The sequence below is a fragment of the Strix aluco genome, chromosome 17 (genome assembly GCF_031877795.1).
Source record: "Strix aluco isolate bStrAlu1 chromosome 17, bStrAlu1.hap1, whole genome shotgun sequence".
Lineage (NCBI taxonomy): Eukaryota > Metazoa > Chordata > Aves > Strigiformes > Strigidae > Strix > Strix aluco.
Window position 1 is genome coordinate 10,076,678 of NC_133947.1, and position 23,440 is coordinate 10,100,117.

At 38.6% G+C, this 23,440-nt stretch overlaps 1 protein-coding gene across 2 annotated transcripts in view; it reads left to right on the top strand.

Annotated features, from left to right (window-relative positions):
- PREX1 (phosphatidylinositol-3,4,5-trisphosphate dependent Rac exchange factor 1) overlaps window positions 1–23,057 on the top strand; it is a 172,816-nt gene extending 149,759 nt beyond the window's left edge. For both annotated transcript variants that reach the window (XM_074842850.1, XM_074842852.1), the window contains exons 26-40: window positions 502–708; window positions 3,121–3,209; window positions 3,605–3,687; window positions 4,436–4,526; window positions 6,253–6,381; window positions 7,094–7,135; window positions 8,979–9,196; window positions 10,292–10,391; window positions 11,047–11,190; window positions 11,828–11,942; window positions 12,392–12,458; window positions 13,174–13,361; window positions 14,049–14,151; window positions 14,699–14,766; window positions 16,986–23,057. In XM_074842850.1, the coding sequence (XP_074698951.1) occupies window positions 502–708; window positions 3,121–3,209; window positions 3,605–3,687; window positions 4,436–4,526; window positions 6,253–6,381; window positions 7,094–7,135; window positions 8,979–9,196; window positions 10,292–10,391; window positions 11,047–11,190; window positions 11,828–11,942; window positions 12,392–12,458; window positions 13,174–13,361; window positions 14,049–14,151; window positions 14,699–14,766; window positions 16,986–17,028 (1,687 nt within the window). In that variant the 3' untranslated portion in view covers window positions 17,029–23,057. The remainder of the gene's footprint in view (window positions 1–501; window positions 709–3,120; window positions 3,210–3,604; window positions 3,688–4,435; window positions 4,527–6,252; window positions 6,382–7,093; window positions 7,136–8,978; window positions 9,197–10,291; window positions 10,392–11,046; window positions 11,191–11,827; window positions 11,943–12,391; window positions 12,459–13,173; window positions 13,362–14,048; window positions 14,152–14,698; window positions 14,767–16,985) is intronic.
- Window positions 23,058–23,440: the final 383 nt, after the last annotated feature.

Genomic DNA, 23,440 nt, shown 5'->3' on the forward strand with positions numbered 1-23,440 from the left:
AGGGTGGTCTGTGTGGGAGGAGGCCAAAAGATGCCCTAAAGCCGCTCACAGCCACTTCCAGGAATCCCAGTAACAAAAACCAGCCCATCGTGCACCAGAACTTCAACTGCCCAGAAAGCCTGTGGAGCCTTGGCTCAAACGTGTTTAGGAAAGGGCAGTAGCTGCTGGGTAGAGCCAGTGAGCTGAGGCACTGCCCCAGAGGAGAAACCCAGCACCTTGGATGGGGAAAGTGAGGACTGTGGTGAATTAAAAACAGCCCTTTCAGGCCACTGTGGTTACAGTGATCAAGCTATACCTTATGGAGGTATATATGGAAACAGGACCTCTTGTGAACTGAGATTCATGGATTTCAATGAACCCCTTTCAGAGCTCACACTTTTACATAGCTGTAGTCTAATGTAAAATGCTGGCAAGCTTGCTTTTGATTCCAGCCTTAATCGTTATACCTCATTTGTGAGACTACGCCCTGGTCCCTGAGAGCTGTATGTTCTACTTTTGCAGACTTTTGTCCACCATAACAGAACCTACAGAGGGTGGTGCCTGTGAGCCACCATCTACTGAGGAGACATCTCCACCTTCCCTGGGAACGGAAGAGAGTGATCCTGACAAAGCTGAACATGGTGGAATCAAGAAGGTCTGTTTCAAAGTTTCTGAGGAGGACCAGGAAGACTCTGGACATGACACAATGAGTTTCAGAGACTCCTACAGGTTAGTCTAAACATTGTGCCACTTTTACCGCACTAATTTAATGTTTTGAAGTTCTAATCCAGGTAGGGATTCAACGAGCAGGTTATTTTCCAGTCAGTCAGTTATTCTCTATTCACTTAGTAAAGTATTCACTAGCCATAGTTATTTCATTACATTTATTTCCATGGAGACATACACAGCAAAAAACCTGTTCTCATAACAATGCCAAAATACCAGTACTTCTGGAAAATTAAGTAAAATTAAATAAATAGGTCTAGTGTGACTTTCCCTTTCTGTATGGTATAACTGGAAACTACAAAAGCTCAGCAGTTTGCAGACTGCTTGGTCTTATAATAGCCACTATTGTAAGGGGATGCTTCCATTCAGTTCTACAAACAATTTTCTCGAATGTGTAAGACACTGAGAAACAGAAATGGACATTGAGAGGTTTTATTTTTAATGGGCCTTTGAAACCACAATTGCAAATGTTTATTCAGGTGTCTCAAAATCTTGTTTCTGGGACATGATTGACTGCTGCTTCCCTAGGAATATTTGCTACCAAAGGAAATCTCACACACTCCAAATCTGTCTTTCTTGGGAAGAAACATTTGGAAACTCTGCTTCAGAAGAAATGGAAAAACAAGTTGTAGTCCTGTCTGACCATTGCGATTTTAATAGGCCGTTTTTACATTTATAGTAAGGCCATAGGACTTTGTCTCTGCGAAGGGGTAAAGATGCTTTAAAGTGAGTTGGGAGGATCAGACTAACCTGAACGAATGACATGTCTTTGAAACTTCCATGCTGAAGTTTCTTTACTGATCTTTACTTGCTGTTGGTTTTGTACTAGTACAAGTAGTAATATGTTACATTCATGCCGGGCAGCAGAAATGACAGAATCGGAACAGCTGGCATTGGAAGGGGTCTCTGCAGCCCTCGTGGTCCAATCTCTCTCTCAGACCAGTCCAGCAACATTGATCGCTCAGGGTCTTGTCCAGTCAAATATTGAACGTCACCACGACAGCAAATATGAAGTCAGTAAAGAAACAGAACCAGCACTTACAGTGTTGAGATCTGTAGCATGTATTTATCGTGCTAGATTTAAATCTGCACATGTGCTCTGAAGCTTTTTTATTAAGATGTGCTGTATTTCTTTCATTGTTAATAGGAATCCCATTCATGAACACTGTTTAGTTTAAATGGTTTCTATAATTGAGGCTAATCTATTCTGGGTAACAAAGTGACATCACACACAGTCTCTGTGGGTCTGTCACCTGTTCCAAAATTCTACACATAAATGTAAGATGAGAAAGATTATAATGTCTTATCTTTATTAGAGGCAGAGAATTAAGCTTATATTACAGATAATAGTTACTCAAGGGGGCAAAAGTATTTTGATGGGTTTTGATCTGAAAAACTGCTGAGGAGCTACAAAAATATGCATATTACCAATAAGAAAATATCTTTTTTGCATTAGCTATGCTTCTTTCTCCAGGATCATTTGGAGGTGTAATTCAAATTTCAGTAGTGTTTGTACTGCAGAGTAGTTGCCATAATTATTAATCTTCTTCAGAAAAAATAGATTTCTTTGATAATAGGTTTAACAGAGGGCAGGCAAGAACCGTGTTAGGGCTCTTTCAAGTGCTCTTACATTTTTCTCTCATCTCAGTCTAAAATAAAAACAGAGGAAGAGACAATATGGAGAATTTTATAGGCTTTTTTTGGGGTTGTACCATTAAAAACACTGTGCTGCTTAATTGAAGGAGGCCAGACTGAGATCCATAGACTTTTTGATTACTTTTGTTAAGTTATAGTTAGTGTAAAGTGAACTTTAAACAGAGGAGATTCATAGTAGAATTTTCCAGGTGTGCATGAACCAACATTGGTGTGAAGCCAACTGTAGTGACTCCTCTGCTTCCTGAGATAGTTTTAGGATCTGCAGTGCCTGATTCTCCGATGGCATAGATTCCTTAAATTTCCTCTCCCATCTCCAATATCTGTGCTACTGCAGCTTCAGTACATGCTGGAGTTGGATGCTGTAATATCCTGAGAATTGATAACAAAGGCTGAGTTTAGTGGAGACTCAATCTCATAGATTTTAATTATTTCTCCCCTACTTGATGCTCATAGAGCATGTTTAATGATGCGACCCAGATGAAGTCTGTGGTGAGAAGTCCATTTTCATTATTCACAGGATCGAGGTGATATATTAAGCATTGAATGGTCACTACAAAGGGAAAAAGACATCCTCTTACAGTGCCAGCCCCAGAGGCCTTGCTTAATTGTTGTTCTGCATGTAATTAGTTTTTCTTTTGTATATGCATAATAGAATTAGTTTTGAGTATTGCAGTGTTAATAAAACCAGAATGATAGTATATCAGAGACTGGGTGTAAGGACAGCTTTTTTTCAGTCACCTTCTTTGCTTTTCTTTCTAGTGAATGTAACAGTAACCGGGACTCAGTGTTGTCCTACACCAGTGTCCGGAGCAATAGCTCTTACTTGGGCAGTGATGAGATGGGATCGGGTGAGTACATGCATAGGTTACATGTGTATTTCTCATACCAGACCCCTTAGTGGAGCTGGTAGGTCTTTGCTGATTATAAGCACTTGCATGTTTAAGTTGCAAATGTGGTTTCTTCAAAGCTAATCACAAGAACATTGAGATAGAGATTTGTTCTTTTCCTAATGAAGCACAGTAAATTTGAAATATAGAAGAGGTATTAGGCAGGGATAAGCTTCTGTAGTTATTGGGCATTTGCATTATATGAAAAATCATGAGTATTTTGATCTATGAATTAGAGATAAAGCAGCAATCATTTTTCACCCACTCCAGTGTGAAGGTGTGCTTGTGTCATCTGTGGCCTCATCACAGATTTCTTTGGTAGCATAGTTAAAAGCTTTTAATCTTTCATTTATTAGGAGATGAGCTTCCCAGTGATATGAGGATTCCTTTAGACAAGCAAGACAAACTTCATGGCTGTCTGGAACACCTTTTTAACCAGGTATGTAAAGCATTACTCTTATACAGAATTGCTTTCTCTTTATCAATGTCAATACAAGAAATTGGAAGGATCAAATTGCTTAATGAAATCATATTTTGCGGGAAGGCAAACTATCAAGATTTTGGGGTACAGTGTAAGCAAGTCTATTATAGGACATTTTGAGGAATCAGTTTTGTCAACATTCAACATTGCCCTGTGTGATTTAAGCAAGGTTGACTTGCCTTATCTCAGGCATTAGACTAAGGGAAAAAAATGTTTTAATGAAAAAAAGGAAAAGGTGAACAAAATTCTAATACCTTGTATGATCTAAGTAGATCACATTTACATATCTCAGGAGAGTCCTCGCAAGTTTAGCCAGCAGGTGTCTTTATAGAAGGCCAGGTTGGACGGGGCTTTGAGCAACCTGTCCAGTGGAAGGTGTCCCTGCCCGTGGCAGGGGGGTTAGAACTGGGTGATCTTTAAGGTCCATTCCAACCCAAACCATCCTATGGTTCTATGTGTAGCACCAGAGAATTGTTTGGTATTATCCTCTATGTCATCAGCATGTAGAGCATCATTGTGCAAAATGCTGTATTCAGTGTGAGAGGCTCTTGAGGCCAGTTCATGGTTAGAAAGTCTTCAAGCTATTTGTCAACAAGAAATCATTCCAAAATACAAATAGTGTAATGGCTTTTGCATTTTCCCACAATGGTTCTGTTTAGATTTTCTTCTGCAAGTCTTACACTGATTGAAAACATTCCAATTGTAGGTTGATGCAATCAATGCACTTCTAAAAGGACCAGTAATAACTAAGGCCTTTGAAGAAACCAAGCACTTTCCAATGGACCACAGTTTGCAAGGTAAATAAAAAGGTTGTTTGTATTTAACTACATGATTTGCTAGGACTTAAGAGCTTAACTTGGATGCTGGCCCCACAGTTACTTCGCGACACAGTCTACCTAGTCATATATTAATGGCAGGTACCGTGTCTGACCATTGAAATTTTGCATCTTTAAAAGGTCATTTTCATATGAATTCCTTCTGAAACACACAGGACACTTTTCTGTTACATGCCACTGAATCCTCACAGATCTTTCGTAAGTCTCCACATCTTTGAGTACAAAGTAGAGATAGGTCAGATAGAAGGTAAATGAGCACTCTGATAAGCTGATGTGGGGCTGACCACTGTAGATCTGAGGCACCATAAGGTTCTGCCTGAGTTTGCTTAATGACTTATTCTGCTTTTCTTCAGATGGATAATTGCCAGAGTAAACTCATCCTCACATGACACTTATTTTGAAAACTGATTCCCATAGAGAGCAAACAAATGATACCGTGTTTTCTTTTTCCTCAGGGAGCATGATGAGACTTTGGTCTTAATGGTTTTGAGGCCCAGGATGTGGTTTCTTCTCTCACTGAATTACACAAGACTTTATTTTCTGATAATTTGCTGCATTTCCTTTTCCACTTGAAATCTGAAATGTTTCCTACTATTCCTATTATACTTCAGGTGCTGTAGTCACGCTCCAACTGTTGACAAGCTCTATTTTTAAGTTACAGTGGCAAACTCTAAAAGAGGGCTTTTTCTGTTCTTTTTTTTTTTTTTCCCCCCCCAATTCCAGAAATAACTCCTATGAAGTTCTGTTACATGAACTCATCTCTACAAACATATTCACATTTATGTAGAATATCTGTTACTCTTTCCATGCACTGTTTGAATGAACTGAAGAAATAACAGACACCCTGTGTTCGCTTCCTTTATTTTATTTTGCTTAAACAGAGTCTCATTTATTAAAACTAGATTAATTACAGTGAGAGAGTCTTTTAGTTAACTGAAGTTAACTGATGATCCCATATTCATCACACTAAGGAACAGACAAGTCCTGCTTACATTCAGCTGGAATCCTGGACCAAAGTGTCTGTTTAATAGCTGCCACAGACACCTTTCAGTGATGGATGTAAATTTGAATGCCATCCCGTTTCTGTTCAGCAGCAGTTGTTTGGCACATATTTTCTGTGTTTCTCTGTCTGCTTATGCATTTCATCACCAACAGTGAGGTATTTGGCTTAGCTACATAGCTAAGTCATGGAGAATAAATTTTCTACTCTGTAATTAAATAATTAGATTCCATCAGGTGAAAGAAAGCAGAATATTTCATAACTTCTCATCAGTATTATGGGATGTGACAGCTGCAGCCAAAAAGTTGATCTGATTCTGCACAGCCAGAGACTCTAGATCTACCCGATATAGCTGCCTGCACATTATTGAAGGCAGAGAAAACAAGGGAATTCTGTGCTTTGTGAGTAGTACAGAACTCCCTTCACTGTGTGTGTCACCCGTGTACATACTCTTTAGTCCACATACCTTTTAATCCTGAAAACAATGCTAGGAGACTGCTGATGGTGAGATTATAGGAATAGTCTTTTTTTCCTTCTGTACTAGATCTATTTAACAACCTTTTCCATTCACAGTTGTTGTTATTGATACTGTATCTCTACTTTCATCCGTATACACATTATATAAGCCACTCTCAGCTATGTAGCGTTTCCTTAATGGCTAACAAACTCAATTTTTTTTTTTTCTAGAATTTAAACAGAAGGAAGAAACCACAGTTAGGTGCAGGAATAATATTCAAGCCAGCATTCAAGAGGATCCATGGAACCTTCCACTGCGCATCAAGAATCTTGTGGAAATCATACAAAAACACGTGGAAGGTCTGTAAATGAGGAATAGTTTGTTATCAGCTTCAGGGAGAAAAGATCTTGATCTAATCAAGTCTAGCAGTTTATTTTATCATTTTATCTCAATTTGTAATAAGGCTGCACTGGGTTCTAGAGAAGAACAGGTAAAACAGGTTATTGTTTGTAGAGTCCCAGTGCTGTATGGTAAGATCTCACCTGTGCAGCAATTCCAAAGACCTTTCTCTCCCTTATTTTATTTCATCAGCCCGTTCAGACAGCATGATATCAGACTGATCTATTTCCCTGTGCTTTTTTTTAACCCTTGTAGAAAATGGAGAGAGAGATGCTTGGTATATTCCAAAATGAAATGAACTCTAATCAGATACTACAACATCCTAAACCATTGCAGTCTGGTTGAACTGGAACAGGAGCTGAATCTGATGTTTACAGTCCAGTGCAAAGCAGTGGAGAGAAATCATCTCCTTAGGGATTCATCTACCTCTGCAATTTGTTTCCATTAATTCATGGTAGTTAACAGAGCATTTAGCCTGGAAAATGCTTGGATTTACACCTTGTTTCTTTTTCAGTCATTAACATGTCTGTGCCAGTAAGGACTACTAGAGTAAATAGAAATGGCCACGCAGGGGCCAGGGATTGTAGGGAATGAGGAGACTGTTAACTAAATGCAATCAAATCTACCTTGGTATCACGTTGACTAGAGCATTCCTTTTCTTCACTATTTTAGATGGGAAGAATCAGCTGCTTTTGGCCTTGTTAAAATGCACAGGTAAGGGGTTTTGATTTGTTGCAAAACAACATCAGATATACAGAAGTCCCTAACACTTACAGTTTTATATGCATGCATGTGCATGCATCAGAATGTTATGTTTTTCCTTAACATTCAGTTTTTTCCCTGGCATTTTTAATAACATTTCTCATGTTCTGCATCTAGGGCAGCCTTTCCATGCATCTGACATCTGTTCTTCAGTTTACATTATTTCAATTCACTGTAGGCTGCTTGTGTTACCTGGCTGTTCGCTGATGTTTCACAAGCACTGTTTTTACTGTCTTCATTTTTTCCCTTGTACAATCCTCCTTCCCAGATGGCCTTTGCTGTTTCCTGCTGTGGTAAGAACATGCAGCAAAAATGAGACCTATTGCACAACTTTCTGTGAGACCACGGACTCTGTCATCTTTCCAAACAGAGCAGGCGTTAGGAGTTAGGATCATGTATACTGAAATTATAGCCAGGAGCAGACTAAGAACCTAAATGTGCAGGCAGCACCTAAATAAATACACTATGGACATCATTAAGCTGTTACCATGCACAAAACATTGTGCTCGCAGATCAAGGGACAGGCCTTTCCCAGGAGTGAATGTGCAGTCTTTTTGTAATTGAAACACCTACTTGGTGTACTTTTGTTTAAAAATGAGGTAATGAATAACTGGAATAGGCTGTTGTTATTTCACTGTGCCAGGCTTGATTGTCAGGCTTGTTGAAGGCGGGAGATCTGCGTGGCTCTGTCACCTCTCAGCTCCTGCCAGGGCTGGTCCATGAGTCTGTCCAAACCAGCCTGTGGCATCAGTCTGGTGTCCACAAAGGCTGTTGTAGTGACAGCAGATACAGTGACTCCCCACACCTCTACCTGTGCCCCATCTCCTGCAGCATTTCCATGAACACCCTCTGGAAAGAATGGAGGAGCAGATGGCGCTGAACTGGCTTATGGCAGCTTTATGGCACCAGGGATTCCCTTGCCTCGAGGGAGCTCTCTTTGCCTTGCTTCCAGCGGTACAGAGGTGTGCTGCCAGAGGATTGGTTGCCCTTAAGTTGAGAATATGACCCAGAGCCTGGAGTGTGTTAGATAGTCTATTGTGTTCAGTGCTTTATAAAAATAATCCAGATCTTCCAAGCCTTTGGGTGATGTCTTCAGCTTCTTTCTCTGGGGAACAGTGCCTTGACAATGAGAGACTGCTGCACTGCAGTGCCTGCTGGAGGAGCCCAGGGTGCCTGGGAAGAAGCTCTTCACTTATTCATGTGCCTCTTTGGCCTGCAATCCCCTTAAGTGTGACGAGGTTGATTTGACCAGCATGTGGCTGCCTGGCAGGCGGACTGGAAGCAAAGTTAACACAGGGGAAATTCTCCCAGGAAACATAAACCAATTGGTACCGTATGGGCAGGCCCAGTTAATGCATTAAGCATATGGGAAGCCCACAAAATACAGATGGATGGGGGAAGATGAATCTGTAATAGCCCAGGAGAGAAGTAATGGCTGAGACCTTCTTTCAAGAATTCTTTTGCTTCTGTAAACATAAAAAGAAGGGAATCAGTCCGGATATGGCACTAAGGAGTTACAGCTCTTCCCAGTCAGAAGAATGAGCGTGCAGATGGCAGAGGTAGTAATAAACGGTCAAGTGGACTAGAAAATTTTCAAACATGCATGTACTCCAGCTATGCTATCTTTATCTGTACAGCCGGGTCACACAGCAAGAAGAGGTTATCTGTTAAGCCTCTGCAAAGCTACAGCAAAAGCCAAATGTCATGCACACACACGCAAACTGCCTCTTTGGCAGTGAGATTAAAGACAAGTATACTCATGACTTCTTTGTGCTTCTCTCCCCTTCTCTGGCAGATACGGAGCTGCAGCTGAGACGTGATTCCATCTTCTGTCAGTCTCTTGTGGCTGCAATTTGCACCTTTTCAGAGCAGTTACTGGCTGCTCTCAACTATCGATACAACAACAATGGGGAATACGAAGAGAGCAGCAGAGACGCCAGCAGAAAATGGCTGGAACAGATAGCAGCCACTGGTGTTTTACTAAACTACCAGTCTCTCCTCTCCCCCACTGTGGTAAGATGAAGAGTTGTGGCACCCTTGGGTCTGCTCACGCATGCCTGTGTGCTTCTCTGCCTCTCACAGCACAGCCAGAACCCTTCATTCTAGCAGCATGCTTAAACTCTCACTATAGCAACTTCTAGAGATTCCTGCTGCTGACAATCATGTGCCAATATTCCATATCCCATCATTTTCATCTCCTCACAGATACTGCACCCACTGTCATACTAGAACACTATACGGATCTGTCTGCCTTTGTATTTGGAGTAATGCTGCTGCATTTAGGGTGGTTTTACTCCTCAGTTGCTGGTGACACATGTGTGGCATGCCATCTTCTGGTGAAAACACACATTTCAACAAATAGGTGAAAAAGTTTGGAGTATTTCAAGAGTGAAAATTTCAACATGAAAATCTAGACTCTTTTATACACTGGACACCTTTATAGACTAGATAGGCTGCAATCTCTGTCTTGCTTCCGTGGTGCTGGTATTTGAGGCACCATATCTAAGGAGGAGAGGATCTGGTCTTGCACTGTTCATCTGCACCTAATGAACAGATAAGCCACAGCTACAGTAGATAAGCCACTGTAAATGTAAAAATGGTAAGAAAAAAGGAGCATAAAAAATAGAAGTAGCTCTGATGCTGTAGAGAAGCAACATTTTTTTGGACTTCGTAAACATTGTAGATTGAGTGTGTTCATTTTCTGGTGGTTTTTTTTTTTTAAATACAATTCAAACTATATGCATATGTAACTACTATTTCTTCACATTGCATGGAATGTATGGACGTTTATTTCGCAGCAGCTGTTAGGCTGTTCTTCACATTTGTAGGTATAGAGTTTGGAGAAAGAGATCCCTTTGAACTTAGTCCTTAAACCTCTCTACTCTCTGTGAATCACATCAAATGACACCTAAGCAAAGTGTAGCTAAACTTGTATAACAAAGTTAAAGAGCATTTAGTAATTACTTGGCTGGGGTGAAGTTAATGGAAAACTCCACATTCTGCTCTAGGTCTCCTGAACCAAAGCATGCCTGTACATCTATACCTTCCTGTCAATGATCTCTTTCTGGCACATTATAACCTATTTATATCTGTTTCTTTGCTCTACAGAAGGAGGAGCGTACCATGCTGGAAGACATCCAGGTCACTCTGACTGAACTGGACAAAGTTGCCTTCTATTTCAAGCAGCTGGATGAAAGTCTTGTAGCAAGTGAGTATTCTCTGTTTCTTTGAAGCTCTTCTTCTGGTTTGTTCTGGTTTTTTTTCTGGTTTGTTTTATCCTCCGTGATTATAAATCCAACAGACCATGTCAGACCTGGAGAGCACTGAGCAGTCCCTCAGCTGCCACTGCAAATACACGGCATAAAAAGCAGGACTGACATCATGGGACACTGGTGGCTCGTTCTGTGATTTGTAGCTATGGTCTGTGCCAGTGTACCTTACCTGTGTGATTTTGCACACAGGGAGATATGACAGATGATGAACAGTTCCTGACAGATGTTTGTAAATCACCACATTACCTAAGGTAGAAGCCTGTCCCTCCCCAGCGCTTGTGTCCCGTGTCCCGCCCTGCCAGATCTTTCTCCATGTTTAGTGTCAATGAGATGCCATAGAGCGAGATGGGATTTTAATTATTAGCCACATTTATTTTATTAGCATCAAACATCATGCTAGGTCATGCTAACTGTGTATCTTTTTAAGTATAATATTTTCGAGCCTGCGTTCTCTCAGTAAAGGCTCTACCTTATTCATGTAATGGTGGAGATGCGAAATGTCATTAGATAATCTATCAAACTCAGATAGCAGTGGTTTCACATTTCTCCTGCTGTGGTAAAGCAGCAAGTGTTTTATCTTTATTTTTGCAGATACTCATGTCTTCTACCACATTGAAGGAAGTCGTCAGGCCTTGAAGGTTATCTTTTATCTTGACAGCTGCTACTTCTCCAAACTGCCTTCTCGGTTTCAGAATGGGGGAAGCTTGAAACTGCACACAGTGCTCTTTACAAAAGGTGTCTATAAAAAGCTTTCTTGAGAAAACCAAGCTAACTAATGATGTTGTAAGACTCAAAATAAAGGATGACCATGAAGCTCTTAACATAATGCAGCTGTGAACTACAGACATATTTAAGAAGCAGATGTTTCTATTCTAGGAAGACCTCGGGAGTGCTAGATTTGAGAATAAGACACAGTTGTGAGAACAAGATATGCCAGTTTGGGGCTTTTTTATGCCTTCCTGTACAGGCCACAGAGACATTGTATTGGACTACATGGACAATCTGATCTATGAAGGTATCAGGAGATGTTCCCAGGCTACAGAGAAGTGTTTTTAAAAGCAGACACCATGACAGAATCATCTGGGCTGGAAATTGACTTGATAAGCAAATGCTCACACCAAAATAGAATACAGGAAACTTCCTTCAAGGGATTATTAACAGGGAGTGATTGCTGCTAGATAGAACTGCTTTTTGTGAGGCTCACCTTTATGATACTACCACTATATTCCTATACTGGGAAATGCATTAAACTTGTGCAGTAACAGAATCAGCCTTGACATGATCAGTCATTTGCTGAGCAGTGAGATGATATAAATAAATGAATTAAAAGGAAGTTAATAACATAGGTTTAGTAAACTGTTTTCTTTTTCAGCTCTGGAGAGTATGGAGGGGCAATCACAACCAGTTGGCTCGTCTCTAGAAGAACTTCCACAGCAAATTAATGGTATTTCACTTGAAAAAGTGCAGCAATACTACCGTAAACTCAGGTATTTCATGCTTCTCCTTTGGCTTAAAAGACATTGAAAAGAGTGCTTCTTGCTAAGGACCTTAAAATGTAATGAAAAGGAGATTCTGTTCCTGATGGTTTCTTGTACAAATATGATTATTGGAGATCCTAATTGTGTGGGAAACCTGTTAATATTTTTTCCACAGTTAAGCTCATTCTGAAGTAGTGCACTGTACAGGATGAAATTCCCATCTAATTTTACTTCAGAATTTTGTGCAGAGCGAAAATTACATAAAAAAAGGTGGTTTGGAATGTTTTACTACAGATTCTGTAAATTTCTGCAATCAAAATGTTTCAATAAGAAAGCAGATCTTGAAGTACAAGATTTTTAGCATGTTCTTCTCCAATGTTTTATACAAGCTGCTAATACATACATGTGCTTGAAATGAGACACAACAACTAATGTGGTCCTTGCTGGCCTTTTTGCAGGACATTTTACCTAGAGAGATCAAATTTGCCCACTGATTCCAATACTACTGCAGTGAAGATTGACCAGGTATTGTTATTGTGTTTATTTCTACTATAAATTCTCTCATAGAAATAGTATTTCTACATCTCTAAAATCCCAGTCATGGGATACCCATATGGCAGACCTGTACAAACCCAAACGTTCCCTACCCTGAAGAAATGATCTGAATTTCTGTGAAGCTTGTCTGCAGTTCTTTTGTTTAGAAGAAAACGTGGAAAACTGGGGTAGACACAAATCCCTTATCTTAGGCACTAATAAGACTCCGTATCACCCTGACTGCCCTGCTAAATGCGGTGTCTGATGTTAGACAGAATGAAATAATTTTCCTCTCCCACAGATTCATGAAAATGAACAAACGTTCAATTTGCAAGTTATGCTTTGTTCACAGTTATAGAGCATCTCATGTAAAGACAATTTGTCTAACTGGGCAGGTGACATATGTGAATGTAAGGCATTAAATACTACTGCAGGGAAGACAAAATCAGAGACTGTCTTTGCAATTGTAATATACATTGTAAACAATCCATGTGATTTATGATAATTGCAAAAATTGCCTCAAACCTAGGTAATTGTGTTTTTCCACTTCCAAAGTTCATATGTATTCTAAATATTTGTTACTGTGTGGCAGTTAATCTTGTGTAGATTATTGTGTTAGACATAGAATAAAGAATTGTAAATGTCTTTATAAGTGAAGGTGTAAGTATGCCACTGATACTTTTTTTTTTCCTATTGCTTTGTTTAGCTTATTCGCCCCATTAATGCAATGGATGAGCTTTGCAGGCTGATGAAGTCTTTCATTAATACAAAACCAACCCAGTCAGGATATTCTAGCAGTACCACATCAGGAGCTGGCCTGCTGCCTATATCCTCTGAGCTCTGTTATCGACTTGGAGCCTGTCAGATCACTATGTGCGGCACTGGGATGCAGAGGTGACGTTTAAGAAACCTATGTGTTACTGGTGTGATGAGAATTGTCCTTTCTGGAGATATGAGCAAAAGATCTGATTCTTTTCAAAGCAATAGAAAGGTAGATCATAAGGGAATATAATAAGAAATCTACTGCCGTCTTTATTTTAGAGTAGGTTTTGACTTTTAGTACTTTTGTTAATAATTAGTATTGACACACAAACTTTTTTATGTTTCAGCACATCAACCAATGCAACTGACTGAGTGATCTCATTGCATATAACTTTCAGTCAATGTTGTCTTCAGTCACACACTGAAAATGTAGGAAGTTGCTCAAAAATAGCTTTGGAATCTTGGTGTGTGCAAGCATTGATTCTAAACACACCACTGTTCTTCCAGTATCTCAAAACCATTGAGTAAAGAAAAAATTCATTTGTGAATAACTTCATATGAATCAGTGCAGAAGAGCAGCGAAATATAGCCTTGTAGTAATGATGCTGGGGACTCAAAACAAGTGTAGTATCGAGGTGTAACTAGACTGGAAATGCAGGACTGAGGTTGCGTTATAGTTTTGTAAGTAAAAATACGAAAACAGTAAATATAAGAACACTAGCTAACAGAAGTCATATTTAACAGGTAAGTGTCCTGTACATATCTGGTTATACATTTTAAAATATGATGTGATTTAATATCTCTTGTTCCCGTGTTCAGAAGTACATTGAGCGTGTCCCTGGAGCAAGCAGCCATCCTTGCTCGAAGTCATGGACTTTTGCCCAAGTGCATCATGCAGGCTACAGACATCATGCGAAAGCAAGTAAGTATTTGGGTGTGTGTCTGCTGTGTGCCACCATTTTCACTGCAGTAACGTCACTGCACAGACACCAGTGTATTTTGATGTATTTTGTGTACTACAAACCAATATAGCCAAACTTCTATTGATGTCTGAATAGCTACACGTATATTTGACAGGAAGAAATTAACTTTTGCATGTACAGCCATTACAGCAATTAAAATATGTACCTTAGTGTACATAATATGAGGTGTGTGCCTTGATGGATAGAAGGTGGAGACTATCCAGTATATTTAAGCTAATTTCTGTATATGAAAAAAACAAGTCTCACTCAGTGTTAAATAGTAGAAATTCCCTAGTGCTAGACAGCAGTGCTTGTAAAGTGCTTAGGGACTAATTCCATCTTTTAAGTAAACACAGATGACTAATGTATCCACCCAATGGATTCCAAATCTTCTAAAAGTAGTTAATGGATTCTCAAATAGAAACCATACTCCCGTTATAATATTTTCCCCTAAGGATCAGATGCTTTATCGATACTGTCAGTACCATAAATTCTCTGTTTCCTTAGGGACCAAGGGTTGAAATCTCTGCCAAGAATCTGAAAGTAATGGACCAAATGCCACAGTGTGCACCTCGGTAGGTTATTGAGTATTAATGCATTTTATCTGAGTGCTGGTTTTATGTTTCTGTAACAATTGTGGAGTTCCTGTTATAACCAAAGATCTCCTTTGATCTTTGCAATAGTGGAAAAAAAGGAAAAAAGTCCCTGTTCTTTCTTACTGTTCTAAACTAAGTGCACTGTAGATTAATTAGCTTTGCTGCTTACAGTTTGCAGATCATTAACCTCAAAGGTTCTTGCATTTTGTGAATAAAATGTAACATCAGAGAGAAGGGTCTTTTTTGGACTGTTGCTGTGAGTTGGCAAAGCTAGTGATTGACAGCCATCTGTGGAATGCTTAGAAAGAAAATTCCCGAATGGCAAATCTGACTGCAAATATACAAAGATAATTCATAGGCTAATACTATTGTGTGCGTGGAGGGGCTTGACTGTTTAGTTATGGCAGAGAAGGTTTGAGAGTGAGCACTTCAAGTCAGAGTCACTGTACAGTAATGCAGCTCTAAGGAAGATCAGTTGCCCAGGGCTATATGTTTTTGTCTAGAAGACAACTTTGAAAAGCACTGTACATTTGTGAATCCTACTGCACCTAACAGGAGCTAGAGATGTTCATCATCTCTCCCTACAGGACAAGAATACCCTTATTTTTAAGAAAAGTATCTCTTTCTGGTCAATTTCCTCCAATTTCATATATCAGAGTGAAGAGAATATTCTTTAGTAAACTGTAACACAGCATTTTCCCACAATGGTAGTAACAAATAGTCATGATTTAGATGACAATATATACAGAATCAGTCTGTAAAAATATCAGAGAAACTTCTGATTCTACAATGGGGTTGTTTACGTGAAGGCAAAACAGTTCTGGCATGCAGGAATCAGCGTCAGAAAAGATCTGGGAAAGGCTGTGCCATCCCTTCAGGTAGAGCAAGTGTATTTGCTAGTGCTAGAGTCCTCCAAAGAACATACTCCTTCAGTGTCAAGAAGACTTCCTTAACCATGATATCTTATTCACCCATTAAGACTTCTGAGTTAGTCTGAACAAGCCCTGCCTCCTTTTTTTATCCCTATCTACTCCTCAAAATGTTTATAGGAAATTATTTTAAGCCTTAAGAGACTGTGATAATGCTTACTGTAACAGTCTGGCCTTGGTTTATTTTCTCAGAGACCTTAAAAAGAGCAATATTTCTCATTTAGAACCTTATCCTCCTGTTGAATTATAATTGCTGTTTCAAGAAAGAATAAAATAATAGACTGTGTTGACTCTTGTACTGTGTCCCCAGTGTCATGCATCAGCACTTTAGCAGCATGGTTATTTTGCCTTATTAATGGCCGTACATTACTTTGGTTCCGTTTTTATGACCATAACAGCATGGTATGTTCAAAAAGAAACAGCTTTACAAACAAATAATAAGATGAGGCATTTCTCTTCTTTTGTGTACCTTCTAAATCACAGTGACAAATTCCAGGACTATTTACTTGGATTATTTCCGGGCAATAAATGTGTGTTCCTACTGGGTTCCATCATCATAATGTGAAATAAAACTGAGCAAAGTTAAAAGGAGATCTGGTGAATTAATGGTAATTCTCAGGATTATATTTCCTAGCATAGAGGTTTGCCAAACTCTGTAGTAGCAGTCTTAAAAGAGAAGTTACAAAAAGACTTGAGTTTATTCAAATGTAAAGTAGAAAAAGCCAAGAAAAAGCTACCACAAACAGTCATATATGAATGACAGTCAAGATGTGCTTACATTTAACCACTGGCCTCAATTTGCTAATCTTGTGATTCAAAACATTTCTCTGAAAACATGGTTACTTATTTTAAATTTTGTTCAACCATGTCAACAAGCAAATACATTCTTTTATCTGTTTGGTATCCCAATCTGTATGAGGGGTGAACTCTTTTGTTCAGGAAAAGTGCTGAACTGGTTTTAAAACAAAATAAATAGAAAAAGAGAGAAGAGACTGTTGAAGACTCAAATTGGGCCAAAGTTAAAAGGGAGTGATGGAAGGTCTCAAATAGTATTTAAACAATGATAGTAAATGCTTTAGTTAATAAAAAACTAGTGTCACTTCTAAATTTGCAATTATTAAAATTAAAAATAGTGGTATTCTGGAATATCAGATTACTGCTAAAGCTTGCAGAACGGTACAGGCAAAGTTGACTCTCATATACTATGCTGGTAACTTTATGTTTTCATCCTTATGATATTTAATACTGTACTCTTTATCTGCCTTAAAGACTCTATAGGTTGTGCCAGCCACCTACAGATGGGGATTTATAAAAGTGAGAGGGCACCTACGTTGCAGCACCGTTCAAGCGTTCGGCGGGGAGCAGCCCTGCCTGAGGACCCACGCGAACTGACACTGATAGCGCTGAATCCAGAGAGGAAGAGCTCTTGCTCTGGTTTAGCAGGAGACAAACCTGCCGCACCCAGGCACTGAGAACCGCCTTTGAACTCCTGCAGCACGTGCAGGGATTCTTGTATTGCTTTGACTTCTTCTTGAAGAAATTCTTGAAACAAACACCGCAGAGCTAAGCTGGATGTTACTGCCGTTTGCCAGATGCCTGGAAAAGTGATGATTCTTTTTCAAGAAAGCGCAGTTTTACTGATGACTTGTTTGTGCTGCCACCTAAAAGTTGTGGACTTGAAGATATGGATTGGTTAGGAAAATCCAGAATGATGCATCTCTCTCTCCCTGTACTGCATCTGGCATCCATTTAATTGCCAGCATAATTTTGGTCAGCATCCTGGAGCAGTAGCTGCATAAACACCACTTTTTCATGAACTGACCTGCACTTTTGAACAACGAATAGCACAATCTATGGTTTATTCAAATATGAACATAAAGAATTTCTTCTGGAGTAATTTTCCACTTCAGCCCAGTGAGAACCAATCTCTCTATGCTGCAGAGTATACATTCCATAATACTTCTTAACATTACTTCATTTTACTTACTGTAGCTTTCAGGTTTTTGATTAACTCTTTTTACTAATGCTCTACTACTACTAGTGCTCTGGAAATACAGTACTATTTAAGAGGAGAGATTGGGAGCGAAGGATTTTAAAGGAAACTTTACAAAGGAAAAATACAGTCTTATAATCTGATTATTTGAACAGATGTAGTTTTTAAAACAGGTCAGAAGAACTATACTTATTTATGTGGAGTGGAATATGTGTTTTCGATCATGTTATTATATATACAAGATTTAAATAAAAATTATATTGTTTAAAATGGGACCAATATGCTGGCAATTACACAGCTACTCCCAGTTTACTGAAAAAAATCTACATTATTTAAGATCTTTCAATATTTAAGTAGTCTTTAATACAGTTATTAAGATGTATTAGGGATGCTTTTAAGTTAAAAGAAAAAAGGAATCATGTATATAATGTACTTTATTTTTTCTTGTTTGAAAAATTGTTCTCCATTCTGTCAGTATTATCCTAAACACAGTAATTTTTTCCAGATTACTGGCTGAAACTAATTGAAACATGTCAGCAGTCTCAGGACAGAAATAATGTTCTTTTGGAGCGAGTGCCTTAATATGACCATCCATCCCTAACGAATTTCAGTTGTAGCAGGTGTCAGCAGAAGGGTGTGTAGGGACTTACTGTTCTTCTGTTTCTCTACAGCCTCGTTTAAAACAGTTCCTAGTTAGGAGATCCAGAAGCGCTTTGCAGTGATGTATATTCTAGAAAAATAAAGGTTTGGGGGTTTTATTTGTGATGTTGTTTGAGTTTTAGCTGGCTTAATTTTATTTTATTAACATCCAAAACCAACTCAAAAACTAAAACTAGACTTTTTCTATCTGGATATGAAGGTCTCTTAATTTTTTTTAATCTACACTTCAACACAAAATGGCTTATGACAAGTTTGGGAATACGGATTGTTCTGAACCTTGTGGGTTTTTGTTTTTTTTTTTCTTCACTCACAGACCAAAATAATTTTTGGGAAGTAACATGTTTTGTTTAATCTCTTATTTTTAACTGTTTCCTCTGACCTACAGCAACCTGTTGCAGGGAACTGGGACAACCCATCAATTGCCAGCTGTCGGATACAGGGGTTTGTTACTGAGTATCCATTTTGTACTGCAGCCAGATGAACAGATCATTGTTTCAATGCACTTTTTGTTAATTTTGGAAGAGTTATTCTTGCCATTTGCTGTTTGAAGAAGAAAAGGATGTTTCTTTACTGAATCCTCAACTTAAAATGTACTCTAGTATTTTAAGAACTGTAGGAACACCCAAAAATAAAAAGAACACATAGGCCAAGATCCTCACTTTGTCTACATCAGCTCTGTTCAGCAGAACTGCAGCAGTTTATACAGCTGGTGAGGATCCTGGCCCACATTATGCAGTCACTGTAAACATTAAAGATGCATAGAAGAGTATCTAAGGGCATTTACACTGTGCACTGTTTTACATTGAAATGTGTATGTTATTCTCATTGAAAACGTGATAGAAGTTTTTATTATTAAAAGTTGGTTTATATTATAAGGAAAGAAGGTATGATCTTTTTCTGTTATACCCTTTAGTTCCTTAGCTCTAAGTTCTGTTGAACAGTTTAAATTCTGATATTTGTATGGAGTGATGAGAAGTCAGAAGTTCAAACTGCAAGGGAAAAGTTGGGTTTGATATCAGCTCAAACTGGCAGTGTAGAGCTAAACTCTTCCTGTTTGTGCAGTGTCGGCTACAGATGTGGTTTTGCTGCAGACTTCCTATTAAAATAGAAAAGAAAAACTGGTTTGATACTGTAAAATTGCAAGGTTTGAATCCCGTGCTGGAAAAAACAGGTTAAAGTGGAGAATGAGAGCAATGCACAAGCCACCCTGGAAGTAAAGGGAGTAGCTTAGGTCTGCAGAATTTCCATGGCTGAAAGCAAAGTAAGAATCGGGCCTGCCACAACCAAGCAAGTGCAGATTTTGTAGATCTGGAGGATCTGATACACTGGAAGTGTGGAAAATATGGAAAACACAGTTGAAATAGAGAAAATAGGAACAAGCAGTGTGATGATGAGGTGTGTAAGCAGCTGGCTAAAGGAAAGAAGGCAATACTGAAAAGAAAGTGGGGGCTGGGTGGCAGCTGGAAATGGAATTTCTTATGTATCAGTCTTGTAACTGAATTTGCTTAGCATTTTCATTAATCACTGAAGTACAGATACTGCAAGGCTGGGGCTGATGATAAGTTTGGAGGCACTAATCTAGAGAAGGATCAGGGTACACACAAAAAAAACGCTGGAAGACTTTGAACACTGAAGGTGATGAAAAGAATAGGTTGAAATTTTACTGTACAAATACTAGCTTGTGCACTTGTAAACAAAGTATTTTGTTATATTTCTTGTTAATTGATAATAAAAGGACCTTGGTTATAGAGTCTGTCACAAGATGACTCAGATGCAATTTGATACAATCATGAAAGCTCGGCCTGTGCTAGGAGACAAATTTCCAGTTGGGATGGAGAAGTATTCAAGCTACTGTGCAGAGGCCAAATAATTAAATGAAATTGCAGTAGCTAGATGTTGAGGAAAGATACTGGAATGGTATCAATAAAGTGGATACAATTCTGCAAGATAAGACCAAGAGAGCTTGATTTATTTAGCCTAAGACACAAGTATAACGAATGACTTTATAAGAAGATAATAATGAGAAAGATAAAGACAGTTCAATCTAAACATAAATACAGCCACAAGGAGAAAAAGGAGTGCAAGCAATCAGGGATAAACACTGGCTGAAACTTGTTCTGGACCCTGGAAACTTTTTTTCCCCCCCCAGTCAAGCTCTGACAAAAAAGAAATAACTTTTACAAAGAGGCTTATAAACATGTCGCAGTGGTGCCTAGAGTCACAGGAGAGCCTTGGCGAGTGGGACAAGGCAGCCTGTCCCCGTCCAGCCTGTTTGGCTGCAGAAGTTGTGTTTGGCTATGACAGGAGATAGTGTGAACAGTCCTGCTTTGTCTGAGTTTGTCCATGGCATTTGCAAAGGTGTAAATGGCTCTTCTAATCCAGACCTTGGCTATCTGTTAGCATGCGATATTTTCATATTCCAGTATTCATTTGCAGACTGAAATACTGGGATTTTTATATGAGAAATACATATCTTATTTCCATTTAGAATAAAAAACATTGAAAAGAAAAGAAAAATCTGCCTGCACTCTGTAAAATCCATTTTCCTCTGTCATCTTATCAGCAAATGGTGCTAATTTGGGAATATTTTGAGCACTAATTATTTCATGGTTCTAAAGTGTTTTGAAGATATAAAGCACTGAGGTTTAACAATCAGAATTTTAATGTAAAAATAATTTGAAACACTCCTGCTTCCATAACAGCATATATAGTATTTCATCTGTCATAACACTTGGCATTATGAATGTCTGATGCAGCTTCTAAGCACCCTAACCCAACAACCAGCTAATGAAACCAGTTTATTCACAAAAGCAGAGCACATAGACCTATTGATAAGACACCATTTATTAATCAAATCACCCAGTACAATTTGTACCTAAAACTAGTGTTTGTCTAGCAGTACAGTGTTCAACTATGAAGTTTAAATCTATTCAGAGAAGTCTGCAAGAGCTATTTGTCTTAACGGGGGGAAAAAGCCTTCAAACAGCAAAAGGTATTTTTGCCACTTTTTAGAATGAGAGTCCTGGCTTTGATTAGCACCAAGAAACCATTGTCATGCCACTGGGTTCTGATCCTTCTGTTTCTTCCTATGCAAAAATCCTTTCTGTTTCATGTTAAATAACATAGTGCAATAGCAGTTTTGATGGTACCATCGCAGCATCACTACACTACATCACTAAAGAGGGCTTTGTTTAATACAGACTGAAATAATTCTAGTGTCCTCAAAGCATGAATTTCTGAGTGCTCAGTCTCACCATGCCCAACTTCCTTTGCAGCAATTTGCTTTTCCTCCCTGCTTCAGTTTGGGGAGGGAACTGGGGAACTATTTTCTTACCACTGATATTGTGAAGACTCAAAGGAGAAAAATTGTAAACTGCTTTGAAAACTGACAGTGCTTAACATGTATAATGTCGTTCTAATGACTTGAAAAATAGGAAACTAGATGGAAAAAAGGCTAAACATCAAGAGACATGCATAAAAATACCTGCTTTTAATTCCCATAAATATATTAACTGAGAGTACTTTGTATAAGGAAAGACCAATGAGTATATTTTTGATGTACTTGTTCTGCCCCATTTCAGGCTTCAGAAGTTCTATGCATTGATACCATCAAGGAACTAATTTAATATATTTCTCTTTGTTAGAGAAAAAGAATAAACTCATACTTATGTGTGAAGTTTCCTCAGACTCCCTTATCATCAGCAGTTCCTGCTCCTTGATTTGAAGAATATCAGAATTCAGACTATAAGTAGATGTTAGGTGAATACTATTTTAAAAATATGGTCTCGGCAAAAGGATATTCAATTTGGATTTCAGAGTAGCACCTTTTAGTTTTTAAAAGACTGATAATTCTTTTATCACACAGCTTGACATGAGGATAATACTGCTTATTTAAGGTCCTAATTGTCAGCATATATACGCTGAGAATCGGGCTGTGATGCACTCGCAATCAGCTATACCACAAGAAAGATTTGTTGGTACCTGGACCCCAATCAGTTGAATGGGTTCCACCTTTGTATTCTGAAGCCTACAGGGCTTCAGTGCTGAATTCGAGACAAGGACCTAGTTATCTTAGAACAATAGGTTTGCTTTTCATAGTTAACCTTTCACAGATGTTTCTAGATGAGCTAAGACCACAAGATGAAAATCACTGCACTAATACAATGCCATGGGATAAACAACTCATTGAAGAGGACAGAGGACTTTGGAAAGGCCTGCATTTTTGCCATTTTTACAAAGGGTAGGAATGGCCACAGTAGTCTTACCGTAGGTTAGGCCAAATTTAAAAGAGTTTTAAAAGTTAATTGATGATCAGCTACAGGAGCTCAAGAAATATTGTTAGAGCATTACTGCATTTACTGCTCATTTTGCACCTGAGATCAATTACCTCACAATTGCCTGAAATGACAAAAGTTGTACAGTATGTTTTTGCATGAAACAGAACTTTTAATGGTTTTAGGAAAAAGTTCCAGAGATGGTATTTTTATATCAGTTTATAGGATTGGCATTTTCAAATGTTTTGTAAAAAGAAAAGAATGTACAGAGTATTTGAGAGGGTTTTTCCAGTTAAGTTTGAGGGATTCTAGTGTGCTAATAGTGTTATATTTTTCTTCATGTTTCTGTATTTTTAACTAAGCATGTGTATCCTGCATTAAGATAAAAGTCTTAATATAATTTGTTCAACTTTGTGTTGTATCGTCTAATCCATGTTGTCACTGTAGTATTACTGATCTGGGTGGCTGTGGTATGCTCTGTGCCTGTCAGAGCTGAAACCGAGCTGCTCAGAAAACTGCGCAGGTGGTTGTAACGATGGGTCTTCTACCAGCCAGGATTCAGAGCACTCCTCTTGGGTTTGGAATGTTGAAAGGTATCTGAACAGACGACATTTCTATTGGGTTATTAGAAATACTTGGGCTATTGCTTTAAGCAGAACCTTTTGAACTTCAAGAAGGCTGAGAAAGTAAAAAGAAAACTGTATGTGATGGTAAAGTCCTTTTTTGTTTTGTGGGACAAGGGACAATTAAAAGAGCTCTTTCCTGCTGTGTACAAACTACATTCTGTCTTTATAGGG